At 40.9% G+C, this 16,111-nt stretch overlaps 1 protein-coding gene across 4 annotated transcripts in view; it reads left to right on the forward strand.

The window, feature by feature from the left end:
• LOC102696521 (laminin subunit alpha-3) overlaps positions 1-16,111 on the forward strand; it is a 126,663-nt gene that overhangs the window by 36,541 nt on the left and 74,011 nt on the right. For all 4 annotated transcript variants that reach the window (XM_015353650.2, XM_015353649.2, XM_015353651.2 and 1 more), the window contains exons 7-17: positions 1,777-1,892; positions 5,726-5,844; positions 6,722-6,812; positions 7,162-7,293; positions 10,431-10,481; positions 11,154-11,201; positions 12,136-12,273; positions 13,300-13,434; positions 14,166-14,300; positions 15,030-15,167; positions 15,614-15,666. In XM_015353650.2, the coding sequence (XP_015209136.2) occupies positions 1,777-1,892; positions 5,726-5,844; positions 6,722-6,812; positions 7,162-7,293; positions 10,431-10,481; positions 11,154-11,201; positions 12,136-12,273; positions 13,300-13,434; positions 14,166-14,300; positions 15,030-15,167; positions 15,614-15,666 (1,156 nt within the window). The remainder of the gene's footprint in view (positions 1-1,776; positions 1,893-5,725; positions 5,845-6,721; positions 6,813-7,161; positions 7,294-10,430; positions 10,482-11,153; positions 11,202-12,135; positions 12,274-13,299; positions 13,435-14,165; positions 14,301-15,029; positions 15,168-15,613; positions 15,667-16,111) is intronic.

Consider the following 16,111-nt stretch of genomic DNA (forward strand, 5'->3'; position numbering starts at 1 on the left):
TGACATTTTGTAGGTAACAAAGTCCTTCTGAATTGTAAGAGTCCAAATAATGTCTGTAAAACATTCGGTCTGCTTTCCTCAGAGACATTCTGAAAAGCTGTTGGTTGGTTATTTATATTGCCACAATGTTGCGATTTTGTGGGAAACGGTTTTGCTTTATTTTAAAGATTTCAAAACCAGAATATAACATGAGGAAAAAAATGATTGTTACAAAGGAACCTGAAAATAAAGCAAATAGATTTCACAGAGGTACCAGAGGACCTGCAGGCCTCTAACAGAGGTCCAGATAAAGACTTGATAGCACAGGATTCAGAGATGCCCAGGATGGAGATGTGAGGGATCTCAACACAATGCCAACATCTCTTTAATCACATCTCTTTTCAACATCTTTTCCCCAGATCTAGCTACATCTGGATATTCCCAAAACCTGTGTAACAAGTTGCCTCTGCTCATGAACAGCATATACCCAAAGGATAGGTACACACTTTGTGTGATAGTGTCAATGAGGAATCGGTTATTCTTGAAGAAACTTAAAATGAAGAATGATTAGGAGTTGCGGAACTATTGTGTCTGTATTGTCCCAATACTTGTCTTTCTATAACATAATTTAATCAAATTGTGTGCTTTATATTTTTGTATCTCAAAAGGCAAATAGATAAATAGCAGTGATTCTACTGGGTCTAATGAAAATGAAAGCTTTTAAAAGACTTGCTAAAATAGAGATTGTCATTTAATGTCTTTATTTATGGATCAAATGGGTGAGGCTTATATCCTGTTAGAAAACAAAAGGAAGTTCATTCTTTAGAAAGAACACAAATTAAACCTTTAACAATAACATCTTGCTCGCAGGCAATTAAGACAGGAGGTTCAGTTTGGGGGCTTGGTAAAAACAAGATAATTACAATAAATTTTCAGTTGGTTTATTTTAGATTCCCAGATTGGTATTAATTGCAAGATGAGAGGTTGTTCGTGGGTGGAGAACAAATGAACATCAACCTATACAAGGAATGATTTTAGCAAAGTTATGGGGGAGGGGGGAGATTATCAAAAAATTTTGATGACATACAATTTTCTCCTATTTTAATGAACAGAACTATAAATATATGAAGGTGTCCATCATATTAGAAATTCAAAAAATGAAAATAAATGTTTTTTTGCTTAAAGATAAAGATAAAGTTTTAAATAGTCTATATTTGGAGAGGGAGAACATGAAGCAAACTTTGAAATACTTGAAAATTTGTCCTGATAATCTGCTTGAGTTAACTTGGCTGAAACATCTAAATGTTTTTGCAAAATAAAAACTTAAAACTTTGGAATGCCTGGGAAACGGGCACAAAACAAGCTTTTAAAGTATTGAAAGAATTAAATCAGAGAAACTCATGATACAGTTCCTTTGAGTTGTCAAAACATCACAGCGCATGCTTTAGATGTAATCCATGCAAAATCAGATGTAAATTAATATTTTCTTCTCTTTCTTGGCCATCTCTAAACATAATGTAATGGAATCTTAAAGGCCATTATTCTCCCAACTCACTAAAAAGCTGATAAAAGTACTTGAGCTGAAAGAGGTTTGCAGGCTCTTTACATTCTTGACCCGTGTGAGAGTTTGAAATCCATGTAACACTTCCATAGAATTCCAACTTCATATCAGTATCAATTCCAACTTCCAGCTTCATGATGTTGCCGATCTACTGCTGCTAACTACATTGTGAACTTGTACCCTCTATTAATGCCAAAGAAGCAGCTAATATCTTAAATAAACCACTCGTATTCCAGACTTCAATGCGACTGTCAGCATAACACTTGTGGGGAGACCTGCGATCGCTGCTGCCCAGGGTTCAACCAAAAGCCATGGCAAGTAGCCACCTCTGAAAGCGCCAACGCATGTGAGGGTAAGTGCCTGACGTGTGTTTTGCATGTACTGTATTTCTTGTCACTCCAGCCTTTCCTGCTACAGATGTGGAAGGGTGGCACCGTTTGTGTCTCCGCCTTATTCATTTAAGCCTTACACCTGACTGTGTGATTTGTAAGACTGTATTTAATCAACATACATGGTAAGATCAGAATGGTGCAAAGAAAAATTAGTATGGGGCAAATTAAAATCAGTATGATACAAGATAAGATCAATGTGATACAAGTAAAATTGTAATAGAAATACAATGATACACTAGTATAAATAGTACGATAAAATTACAATCAGTTTGATACACACATTAGTATGATTGTGACAGATGGCCATTTTAATAGTAGCTGAACGTGGGAAACCTGCATACAATAACACCCGATTTAACAGAAATTAAGGTGGTGTCTGCACCAGCATTGTTATTGTTATTCTGCTGACCTGATTTTGGTCCCTTGGTTGTATGCTCATTTTAATTTGTGGTTAGGAGCAGTTGCAAGTACCTCATCCCGGTTGATGTATTTGGCCGGTCTTGCTCTTACTGTTTTCTTTTTACTGGTGTGGCGACAAGGCTGGGGCTGCTACTCTGTGGGAGTTTGCCCTGCTCTCAATAATCATACCACCTTGAAACCCTTATGAAACCTTTAACCTGGAGTCTTTTGCTACTAACTCAGCGTCTCACCCACGAGACCGAGTTTCGCCTGAAAAAAACGTGTCCTTCCCTGAGCATTAACAGAAGTCACACAGAGAAACTCTGCCTCTAACTCAAACTCGAGCCAGTCTTTCTCTCAAACAGCCCCGTTCTCCCTCTCCCCAGTTCTCCAGACCCCAGAACAGGCTGGAACCGACCCCTTCTCGGGTTGATCTTTCACAAGGTCTCACTGTGAGGCCTGGAGTCTCGCTGCCTCAACTGACAGTGAAGTTCTTATACAGATGTTTAGGTCCCATCTCAGGACTCATCTGCTCACTGTCACACCTGAGGGTGAGGTTCTTATACGTACATTCTCAGTGTCCCCCTGACAGTGAGGATATTACTCAAACAACCAGAGTCTCACTGCGAGATTCATCTGCTCACTATCACACCTGACAGTGAAGGTCTGACCCGAACCTGAGTCAACAAGCCCAGAGTCTCCCCATGATGCTCTGTTCCTCACTGTCACACCTGGTAATGAGGGTCTGACCCGAACCTGAGTCAACAAGCCCAGAGTCTCCCCATGATGCTCTGTTCCTCACTGTCACACCTGGTAATGAGGGTCTGACCCGAACCTGAGTCAACAAGCCCAGAGTCTCCCCATGATGCTCTGTTCCTCACTGTCACACCTGTGTCAGGGAGAGTTCTTTCCGGACCCTATGCAGACGACACGATCCAGGGTAGAGTGAGGAAACACTGGGGAAAAAAGGCATGCGGGATACGGGGATGAGAACGGGGGGGTCCATGGAGTGCTGGTGGTCGGGGGTGTGTGGCCGAGGCAAATGATCCAGGAAGGAGTCAAACGGGAAATCCAAAATGGCGCAAAAAGTCCAAGGCCAGGCGATCCATCCGAGACACACAATTAAAATCCAGAACCGGGTCGGAACCAGCAGGGGGAACGGGAACGGGAACGGGAACGGGAACAAGAACAGAAGCTAAAACCATAACGGAGCCAGGCGCATCCAGGTCCCGGGCTCGCATGATGCGGCAACCAATGCAGAGCCCGGATTAGCGTCTCCGTCTGGCCTTTAAGGGGGAGCTGAAAAGGGGCTGGAACAGGGAGCAGGTGCGGGGGATGAATAACAAACAGGGAAGGGTTGGAGCTCCCTTAAGAGGAAGGGTTTGCGACCGTGACAACCTGGTGATGAGGGTCTGACCCGAACCTGACTCAACAAATCCAGAGTCTCCCCGTGATGCTCTGTTCCTCACTGTCACACCTAACAAGGAGTGTAACTTCACCTCTGAGTAGACACAGGACCATTTACTCCCTGAACTCTTATATACTGTAAGGATCCCTGGCTTCACACAAGTGATGCCAGTCCCCTAATAACCCTGTGGAAATGCAGCTTTTTCCCATTCCTGGTGTGACTCTACACTGCCCTCTGGTGGTCTAACCCAATTTCGGCACTCCAGCTGCAGTTGCTCTGTTACAGATACGGGGACAATTAGTATGATACACGGTAAGGTCAGTTAATTACAAGTACAATCAATCTGATATAGCCAGATTCAGTATGATCGGTGTGATACAGGTAAGATCAGTATGACAAAATTGAATTGCCCCCCTTGGGATGAATAAAGTATTTTGAATTGAATTGAATTGCGATCTTGAATTTCACTATCTAAGGGAGCTGCTGTGTCTGTTAGGAGACCAGTAGGTAGCAGTCTTTCTGCTATATATATATATAACCCTGGCTAAATCTATTCACACAGAAGTTCCCACTTAATTCAAGTAGGCAAACTAATTTCTAACTTCTCCACCTGTCCTGCTATGCAATGGCCAGGATTACTCTTGTGCTCTGTTTTTCATTTCATATTGCTGGTTATGCTTTGATCCACATCACGCTAATTGCAGATTCTGTGCTTTCTTTCCCAAAGAAAAAAATACTTTGCTTTCCAAAAGATAAGATCCATTATAAATGATCATATAGTATAAATTAGACATGAAAGCAATGACAGACATTTGGTGTTCAGTTTTATTCTGGAATAAGCTTACCAGGCTTTTAAAAGATAGGATTTCATTACTTTTTGATGAATCTGGAAAGCATATAGACTGGAAATTAATTGGACATTGTTAGTGTATAGCAATATAAAGCCCTGTGTTTTAACAGTCTACTGTATATCAGTTGTGTCACTGAAAAAGTAAATCTTTCTTCTCCGGATGTCTCTAGATATGTCTTCTGCAGTCACATGAGCTTGCAGATTTGCAATTCTGTGTTCCATCATTGTTAATGAAAGGGCTGTGACATGTGATATACTGCATGTTTTCTAGTTTGGTTCCCTCTTGTCATTTTAAACCCTCGAGTGAACAGAATTCTTATGAGCCGAGTTTATTGCTGGGGTCAGGACATCCTTTGATAATCCTGCTCTAGAGTTCAGTGCGCTAAGTACTAAATGCATTAATAACTCAAAAGCCACCTGGTTCTGTCAGAAACAATTACAGTTTGTCGTGTTGGTGAGGTGGAATGAAAATCTCCACCAGCTTTTATAGGTCAGGATAGTATCATCTGCCCAAAACCTTAGAAAGTTGTTGAGTTGAGCAACAAGTAACAGAAGTCATTTATTCAGAGCTCAGTTGGAATGGAAACTAAAAGATTTACTGGACTTCAACTCTATGTTGTTGCTTTACTTATTTTCCATTGTCCAATATCACATTTTGTAAAAAAAAAACCAACCAGTTCAGCATTTTCACCCATGACTCCTCTAATTTATTGGAAATAATTCGAGGGGACCCTTTTGTCTGTGCCCTTCTGCAGAAGGGTGATGTTTTCATGAATATGACCTGTGATGTTGTCTCAAGTAAATGCTCACAAAAATAGAGAATTGTTCATTCTTCCATGACCTAATTTGCAGTCGATACCATTTTTTTTCTGTTCTTTCCGTCTGTGTAACTTATATAGAAGTTTTGCAACGGAAAGAAAATGGAACACAGTTTTAATAATTAATGAAAACAGTTACTATTCCCATTCAAAATATTACAAATCTATTAAAACTACAATAAATGTTAAAATATCTGATAGTTGTGGCAGGTGCTTACATCTTCATTTGAAGAAATGCAGTTTCTAGTGTGAAGGGTTGACAGTGTTTACTGCATTTTTAATGTCTCCTCCTTGTTCCGCTCCTGTACAATTCCACAGCCTGTGAGTGCCATTCGCACACCTCTGAGTGCTATTATGATCCAGAAGTTGATCGCAGACGAGCAAGTTTAAATATCTATGGCAGATATGAAGGTGGAGGAGTTTGTATCAATTGCCAGGTACGAGACTCACTTTCCGCTTGGGGTGAATTTCCTTGTAACACTACAATCAGATTTCAGGAGGAATCACGACATCCAAGAAACAGATGCTTTGTGAACGTTTAGCATTTGACGTTCTGGCCCTCTTGGTTAAGACCCTCTTTCAGAGAGAGGGGTTAACCAGGGGGCAGCTGCACAGGTGGAGATGGGGTGGAGGTGGGATGAGTGTGACAACAATGTGAGCAGAGGAGGGTGTAAGAGTTCTATACTGTTCAGAATACAGAGAAAGAAGGAATGATTGAGATTTAAAACAGCTGGGTGAGACTGTCCTGTCTGTTGTTACCCCTCCTGAACTTCAGATAAGAACATCCATTTATTCCAAACCTCTTTAAAGATGATTGCCCCTCTTTCCTTTGGAATTCTTTGGAAATAAAGAGGATTACATAAAAAAAACCTTTTGCAAATGTACAGTTTTTGCTCTTATTTTCCTGAATGAGTTGGGAAATTTCTGAATGTACTGTAAATGTCTGTAACTCTGTGTTCTTAATGCATTTACTGTAGAACCTGAATATTTTTATAATGTAGGATTCTTAAAAATTTGAAACCTGAATTAAAGGACACAGAGCCTAAAATACTTCACCAATCATGCTGTACGCAGATGATGGGAATGGCATTAGATTATTGGAAAAAACAGTTTGTCATCTTGTCATCCTGTTGATATGAGTAAAATGGTAGACAGGTGACACAAACATAAATGTGACAGTAGTAACTGCAGAACTGCCCTACAGACTGTTAACATTGATAGATCCATGTCTGTGTCTGTGAATGTCCAGGAAGCAACAGTGCTAATTTGAATGTAAGTGATGTAACGGTTGTACTGTACTTTTACTGTCTTCAGCACAACACAGCTGGGATTAACTGTGAGCGCTGCAGGCAAGGCTACTACCGCCCATACGGAGTTCCCAAGGAGTCGCCCACTGGATGCATTCGTAAGCCACCGTGTTTTATTCCACCCCTGCTTTTGCTAGTGCTGCAATTGTGAATTTTTCCATTTGACTTTTAACACCGGGGTTTTTAAGATGCCGCATACCGCACTGTGTATCACGCATTCTCAGTGCTTCGTACTCCTTTGTTTTCTGGCTGTTTTCCTGGGTAGATTCAGACGTAGCGAGACACCGTCTTCTCTAGAGGCTTGTAGAGGCATATAATTCTGTGAATAAGCAGGAATTTCTTTTTTACTTGAACACTGCTGGACGTACAAGGGTATAGTGTTGATGTGAAGCTGAAGCCGGCAGCAGGCGTTGGACTGTTTCCTGGCTGATGATGTTGGTGCTGTAGCGTGCAGGTGTGATCCCCGCTCCTCGGAGGGCTGTGAGGAGGGCTCCGGGCGATGCTCCTGCAAGCCCAACTTTTCCGGAGAGAACTGCGAGCGCTGCGCCGACGGGCACTACGGCTTCCCACAATGTATCCGTGAGTATTGTGGTGTTCGTGAGCCCGGTGACTGCTGGTCGCTGGGCCTGGGACTGGTTTTCCGTTTCAAATGGAAGGCCAGTGTTTGCTGAGGGGGTTCTATTGAGCAGGTTCTATTGAGGAGCTGCTTTGGTAACGTCAGGTAAGGGAATTTTAAGCACGCAAGAACAGATAGCTTGGTGTGAGAGGAGCCCATTTAGTTCATCCGTTTGCTAAAAACCAGAGAATGCAGAGGTTGTCTGAGAGCTCTGTAGGAGGATGATATTTTTAAATAAACGTGCCTTGTGTGCACTTTGAAACAATTTCTGACAAATTGCTGTGTTTTTCAGTTTGTTTGAATGATTGTTGAGAAAAAAAGGTAATTCTTTGCCATACACAGGTAGGGTACTGTATATAGTATACAGTGTGGGTAACTAACAGCCCTTTCCAAGTCCCTTCTGTGTTCTTACTCAAAGCATGCATCTCAGCTCTTTGTCCACTTGTGCCTCACCTCCTCAAGAGTTCCTGAAACATGGTCCTATAAATCTCTGTTAGAAACTCTGGCCAAGACCCTCAGGTACAGTACTTCACAACTTCTGAACTATTTCCAATTTGCCCGGTCTCACAAAAAGTCTGGAACAGGTGCTGGCAGCTCAGTTACAGTCTCATCTTGCAACAAATGAACGCTTAAAACCAACTCAGTTAGGCTTTGGACAGAGAGATTTTTTGTATTAGTTTTTGTAATTTAATTTTAACTGTTGGATGAATATTTGCAACAGCTCTTTAAAGATTTGTGTTAAAATCAGTATGATGTGAATAATGTGATTTGCCAGGTGATCAATATTTGCGCTTCTAATAAATTCTTTGGCCTGAATTTTCGTTCTGATCCTGATCTTAGCCTGCATGCAGGACTTGACCTGTTGACCGTTGACTCGCAGGCAAGAGCTGGAGCTGCCTGTGGTTCACACTTTAAAAAATTCCACAGAGCAAACCCATTGCAAACAAAGCCTTTTCTAACAGCTCAGTGATGCATCAAAAAACAAACAGCTGTGCTTATCTGATTCAATCAGAAGTACCTGCAGGTAAAGCTATGCAGCTCCAGCCGTTCTGGAGATTATCACTGTAGTTTCCATGCACATGTTTTTAATCCCTTTAATCCTCAGTTACTTTCATTAGTTTGTGCTTTTGGTCAGCATTTCATAAATGTATTTGTACAGTTGTGCCCAAAAATACACTATACTGTATGCAAGTAAGCATATTTATTTTTTAGGAGCAAGTAATAGGTTTATTCCCTGCTGAAAAGAGAAGAAAGAAAACACAACATTTCGGCCGTGGAACCTTCTTCAGGTGTGGAGCCTGAAAAACGCTCCATGGCCGAAATGTTGTATTTTCCTTCTTCTCTTTTCAGCATGGAATAAACCTATTACTTGCTCCTTTGCAGCCTATGCATGCTAACGCAGTCACCCACCTGAAATATTTACTTTTTAGCCTTCTAAAATAGTGTGGAATTGAGAACGTTTGGTGTTGCTATTTTTGATGAAGAATATTTTTTTCAAAATATTTATTTTGCATTCAGGGTTATTTTATAATAAGCAGTGGAGTCTTAAAAATAAAAAACAACACTCTTGTATTGAGTGTTGAATTCAACTGTACCAGGAATAAATTGGTATTTAAACTGAGTACAGTATATAAAACTTGATATCTGTTTTTAGAGTATTGGGATTGGAAATATTGGTTAATTAAAATATGAAGGAAAACAAACAAGGACATTAGTTAAAAGTAGATTTAGAACTATGCGGAATCTCTCGGTTAATAATATTATTATCTAATAGGATTAAAACATTATTTTATATGACAATATAATATACAGTATATGTACCAATATTTTGCCATTCACACAGACACAGTGAAAAAAAGCAATACGAAAACCTTGGTTGACATTTGAATCAGCGAAAACATAGAGGAGTTCGGAGATCCTTGAAGCCACTCACCTGTGTGTTTCACATCAGATATACTGTACCAGTAATACATTCAATCAAACAATAACTTACTGTGCATTTTTACTTTGTCTTCACTGTAGTTAATAGATCAGGCCTTTGCAGCTGTTGGCGGCTCAATAGGTGGCGCTCTTTCCTCTAGGGCAGAATAGGAAAAACAGTGGTGTGCCTCAGGGATCTGTTTTGGGCCTGTTGCTCTTCCTCATTAAGTGCAGTGTTTTATTTAGCAAATTACTTATACTTGCAGATTATACAAAAATCGTAAGGGTGGCAAACAGCAGCAGGTGAATAAAATGTAATTGCTATTTATTTTATATTAAAAACAATCCACACAGGGAGTAAGAACATATCACATTTACATAACAAATCTCATGAAAGAAATCTGGGAATCAATTAGAGGTTTGTGCATAAAAATAAAAAAAGTTTGTGTATTCAGCAAAAAATTAAAATATAAATCCAATCAAGTTATGCAATTAAGTTTTATTATTCATATTTTAAAACACAGTTAAGAATGTTGTGTTCTGTTTTGGGTACCATACATCAAAAAGGATAGTAGAAAGAGTGTGAGGAAGAGAAACAAAATGGTTAAAGGTTAAAGGAGAGAAATTTGTTTGGTTTAGAAGGTTTTCTATGAAATCCAGCGGAGTATTGATTGGGCCAACCCAGGGGAGTATTCCAAACTCAGTCATAAAAGAGGAACATGGGGTTACAATTGCAAACTGAAATCAATTTTGGACAGAGAAAAGGACATGTTTTATTACTTAAGAAGTTGTGAGTATGTCGGATAGGCTTCCGTGTCAGGTTGATTAAGCACCAACTCCGGGTTTCTTTGGGATTTGGGTTAGGGTTAAAGTTAAGGCAAGGGAGAAAATTTGAGATTTGGTTAACTACAACTGAAGATGGGCCATATAGCCTTAACTTGCAATTTTTATACTCTTATTTATAAGACCTACCAACACAAGAAGAAAGCATGTTACCTCAAATTCTTATACTGTCCAGAGATCTTACAGTACTGTATGTTTGTTTACCATTGTTTAACCCTACAGTTTTATGCAGTGTCTGGTTCATTGCTCCAAGATGATAACTGCAGTGTAATTTGTATGGAAAGAACACATTTTAATAGTGGACAAATACATTTTATTGTTTTTTTTTTCCAAATAGGATTTCCTGTTTTTCCGACAACCACTAAATCTCCTGCAGACCACATTGTGGGTAAGTGTATTGTACACTCGTGGTTTAGGGAAACTCTTAACTATAACTTTATATATGCAGTATTGAATCTTAGGACTGCTGCTTATTCCACAAAATCATTGGTTCAATGCCAGTGCTGATTGTCAGTGTGACCAGCACCTTGAAATTGGATATTACATCGGACATTTTGTTTTAATATCAGTAATCAAACAGGTTTGGTATGGAACAGCGGGACAGATGTGGACGTTAGACATCAATAATTTTTTAATTGATTTTGCATATAAGATACTACTACTAATAATAATGGCTTTGTATTTCTCCATCAAATTCTTTCTCTTATTTATTCGTGGGTCATAAAAGAAATACAAATATTCTGGCTTTTCTACCTTATGGAGGAGGTAAGGAGGTAAAGGAAGTCGGTTCAATAGATGACTCCATGAGCTCTGTTTCAGTGCTTTGAATGTCAATCTTTTCCCCACACTGCTTAAGAAATGCAACTTTTTTGTTTTATTCCATTACCAAAGGGGTAATATAATCTTAAAGGGGTTCTGCTTGTGTGCACCATATTTTCCACTATGGCCGTTAAAAGTTTGTGTTACACTTCTCCTTAAACAATGGGGAAAAATTAAATGTATTGAGAATTTCAAATTCTGGGTATTGAAAGCACTGATTTCACTTGTTTCTTGCCTTTAGACAGCAAGACTTGCCCTGCAAGGTACTTTGGACCACCCAACTGTCAACGTAAGAATAACCGCACAATGAGAAATTATCTTTTTAAAAACATGTCTGAACAGCAGAAATATTTGGTCAACATTGTTTTGATTGGCGTTTTTTCAAGAATTCCATATCAAATGCTGGGCCTCTCCTTTGTTTTGAATCTATACAGTGGGAGTTACAATCTACGTCATGCTTGTTTTTATTTCATTAAAGCAGATTGATATTGAACAATTATTAAACAGTTAGCCAGGAACTGTTTTGTCTTTTTTTTTTGTTTCCAGAACAGTAGGATGTGGTCCAAATCATATTCTTTCTCAAATTATATTATAGGATTATATGTCAGTCTGTACCAGTTCTGGCTTTTTCACGCACATTTAGAATGTACAACATTTTTTTTTTGTTATTCCCAAATATTTTGCAATAGCCAGTTGAATAGCCAGCAATTACAAGCTCCTCCCACCCAGCTTCAAGCCCTTCCCCCCACTCTCAAGCCCCTCCCCTTTAACTCATCACAGGGAACATTCCTGTGAGGGAGGATTTGCCCTGAGCAGTGGAGAGTCGCATCTCTGCAGGCACCCAGAAGGAACAGGGGGCACTTGCTTTGCCAGTTTCCTATTGATCCCATCCTGCTCTTGGGAGTGCTCACTGGGAGCACAGTTGTACCCACTTATTCCAGTCTGAATTGGCTATCGACATGAACCAGTACTCAGGTTCAAAGCCATAAATCAGCACTCAGGCAAACCAGTCATGTGGGAGGCCCCTTGTAAGACTAATTTCTGATGTAATGAGTTGGTTAAGAAAACACTTTTCTTTCTGTAAGCTGTCATTGTGATGGGCTCTTCAGCCCTGTATTTATTTTTGTCCTAGCATTTCTGAATATACAGTACTGGAGGCTCATGTTGCCTTTTCACTCTTTTCTTGCTGCATGTGTCTTGTGTCATCTGGGGAATGCTGCCAGCTTGCCGGTGCAGCGGACCAGGGGCGGCAGATCAGTTCTGTGATATGCTGACGGGAGACTGCAGGTGTCGGACAGAATTTCAAGGCAAATACTGTGAACGCTGTGCTCCGGGGCATTTCAATTACCCTAACTGCCAAGGTGAAGAGATAATTTCTGTTTGATTTGACTGAAAATGGATACCTCCTCCTGTGGGATATTGCACAGAGACAGTTATGACCCTGTGATATACTGGGGGCTGTGAATTTGAACAAGTTTTGCAAGTCACATACTTAGATAGTGACTGTTGTGCTGTGGATGATGTCTCATCATTGACAGAACTTCTGAACAAGATGACTAATCTGCTCTCTCTAAGGACATTAGTTAATGGACCTTTCAACCTTGAGCAATTGCAGTTGCAATCAACTTTTTATACAAGGAGAAGCGAATCCATGGACACTTCATAGCTGTGTTAGGGCAGGCTGCCCCTCTTCATTTCTCAATGATGCGATTTCAGGTCTGCACAACACATGAACCAGACCAGTCTGGAAAGAACCTCTGATGTGGAGAGCATAGTAACGTTCAATTAAGGTTGTAGAACAGAAAGAAAGAGCTCTTCATTTCACTTTGTCCGTGGATTCATTTCAATTGGAAGCATTGGAATCCACATACATAAACATATTGGCATGTCAAAAGATTCTGACAGGATGGTGCCCCAGAACCTCAGGTTGCAAGAAGTGAGGTCCAGTGAAAAGTTGCTACATGTCTTAGCACTGATTTTGTGGAGTTTTTTAACTGATCATTGGTAATGTGACATCAACCACTACCACCAAGGTCTAGGATCAATACAGTGGCAGCAATCACCACCTTCACAACTCACATGCTAACAGGTTTGTTTCTGGGATCCAGTTAAGACAGTTTCTTATGTTGCTGTCAGCTTCACATTTGTCTTGAGCCGGGCCTCAAGCAGTCGTTTCTGCCACGAGGGAAGTCAGGGTTTATAACATAGTTTAACAACTGGATATATCTTTTATTACCTAGTTCAGAAAAGGATGAAATAAGAGTTGCTTAAATTGGATTGTGGTTGTTAGGAAAATCCCATAGCTCCAAAGTGTTTCAGCTTTTAATGTTTGTTTTTTTATCAAAAGCCGTCTGTGCGTGACAGGTTTCTTGTGCGTTATTTCTCAGCATGTTTCTGCAACCCAGCTGGGTGCCAGCCCGAGGTGTGTGACGCCTCCGGACAGTGCCTGTGTCGCCCAGAGGTGGAGGGATCTCGGTGCGATCAGTGTCGCTCGGGGTACCATTCCTTCCCCGTCTGCCAAGGTCAGGCGTCTGCATCTCTCTTCACCTCCTGGACTTGTGCTCAACACATGTTAGCAATAATAATAATAATAATAATAATAATAATAATAATAATAATAATAATAATTCCTTACACTTAAACAGTGCTTAGTGCTCCTCCGCCAGTGTGCAGCCCCACCTGGATGATGTGACACCAACCAGGGTGTGTCAGTACACTCCCCACACACCAGCTCTCAGTGAGGAGGAGAACAGAGTGATTAGTCTATCATTACATCTGCATATGCATGTACAGTACAGAAAAATATAGGCAAAAATGGAAATATTTAAACTGTTCAAAGAGAGAGAATTTATTTTTTGTGCATTTCCAACTTTTTTTCATTGCAGCTGAATATGAGTCTTCTTCTCGGTGCTCTTATTAGTGCTTTCTGCGACACAAAAGTAGAAAGTAAAAAGGTAAAACTGAAGTAGCCATTCACCAAAAGAGAAAACAGAGCGAATCCTGTAAGCAAAACCAGGAATCAAATGGCGAAAGGTTTCCTGGGTAAATCGCAGTTAAGATGCAGATCTCCAGGTGGCTTCAATACAAGTAGAACTACAGTGCACAGTACAGTACAGTAGGGAAAACAATGGAGTTGGGTAAAAGTGAGGATATCAGATTCCATTTATTACAAAAAACTAAAAGTTACATCGCAGTGTGTTACAGTAGCTCTGCGCACTGATTGGATCGGTTGCTGTTTGCTGTGTGTTTAAAGCATGTAGCTGCGAAGGAGCTGGAGCAGTGGACCAGACCTGCGGTCCGAGGGGCCAGTGTAGATGTCACACCAACTACGCGGGGCTGAAATGTAACCAGTGTGCTTCAGGACACTATGGGTACCCCAGCTGTTACTGTGAGTTACTCTGTTCTGTTTTCAAACAGACCTCAAATGCCACCAATAAAATCAAGAGCAATAACTGTGTTATTCATTGAAAGCTTCGCTGAGCAGACACGGCGTTGAAGTGAATTCTAAAATAATGAGTCGCATAGACTCATTATTCACTCATGTAATGAGTTCCACAGTGTGGCGCCGCTCGTGGAGAATCACTTGTGCCCATGGTCTTCAGAAAGACTAAGGAGGCTTGAGTCGTCAGATCTCAGATTAAAGGCTGGACTGCACCCGTAACCTGGAGCTCGAACATTCAGTGCCTTATTGAAAACAGCATGTGCTGTATGTGTGAGCATGTATGCCTGCTCTGTATATAACTCACAGGTGCCAAAATATTTGAGAGCTTTGTGTACTGTAGTTAAGTGGAGGTTGTTTTTAGACAACGAAGTAACATTTAAATTGAGTTCACAGATCCCTTTTCATATCTTGTTTGTGTGACTATGATTAACGTACAGAAATAAGAACCTCACTTACAGTACGGTATTCTGTTCATGTAAATTTGCTTAACCCAGTATTAAATTCAAGCTCCCAGGCAATTAAAAGCTATCTAATGTAAGTGTATCTAGAATAATTGCCACATTAGATCCTGTTTTCCGCAGTGTCCTTGGCTGCAGACAGCTGAAGGTGTTGTGATTTGTGTCGCACTGATTCTTTCTAGTGGGTGAGAGGTACTGTCTGTGTGTCTCCCCTCAGCGTGTCAGTGCCACCCCGAAGGCTCGTCCCCGGCGCCGTGTGACCAGGTGTCGGGGCAGTGCTCCTGTCGCCCTGGCGTGGCCGGCCTGCGCTGTGACCGCTGCGCTGAGGGGGGGTTTGACTTCCCACTTTGCCAAGGTTCTGTCCCCCTGCCTTCCTGCCCCGCTGCCCCACTGTCCCTCTGTCCCCCCGCCCCGCTGCCCCGCTGCCCCAGCTGAGAGTCCCTGTCAGGCGAGAGCTTCACTGCACACAGTACAGACTGTATCTCTAAGGAAGAGACAGGGCACACCTGGCAGGAGCTGTCTTATCAGTTCTGAATCATGGTAGAATCATGGCGAAAATGGTAGAATTTTTCTGTTCTGCGTAATGCAGAGTATTTTCTCTCCCTCAGACTTCGTTTATATCAGTTCATATTAACTTTGTTGCAGTACCTATTGACTCAGAGTTTCCAAGAGAATAAAAAAGATTTAACTAGTTGAAGGTGGAACCACCTGCTGCCTTTTTGTTATCTGCTGTGTGCTTTCACATTCGTTTGCCTACGAATAAAAACAGGATTTTTAAATAGCTAATTTTTGTTGTTGCAGTACCCAACTGTAACCCAGCAGGCACTGAATTCAACGCACTGGACACGCATCCGGTAAGATTTCCTTCTCATTTGTGAAACAATTTACACGTGATAAACTCTCGTAGTAGGATATGACATCTGTTTGATTTTTCCCAGGGTTACAAGAAGAATCATGGAGTTGTTTTGGAGTATAGATCAAACAAAACATGGAAATTATTGGAATTGCAGAATTTCAGAACAACTTTATGTATTGTTACGTCCCAGTGTGTGTTCTGTGTGTGTTTTTTCTGTTATGTCCACACTGTTGACCCTTGATTGTTCTCCCTTCCCCATTGGCCCACCATTACACCACACTTTCAGTATGACGTCATCATCAATTAGCCCTCAGCCAATCAGAACACATCTTATTCACTATTTAACATGGAGGCTTTCAGAAAGAAGAGGCCTTTTGTTTGACTTCGGTCCCGTTCGGTTTTGGTTATTGCTTCGCTTCGCTCCTGGTTATTGCTTCGGCTTC

The sequence above is a fragment of the Lepisosteus oculatus genome, chromosome 6 (genome assembly GCF_040954835.1).
Source record: "Lepisosteus oculatus isolate fLepOcu1 chromosome 6, fLepOcu1.hap2, whole genome shotgun sequence".
NCBI lineage: Eukaryota > Metazoa > Chordata > Actinopteri > Semionotiformes > Lepisosteidae > Lepisosteus > Lepisosteus oculatus.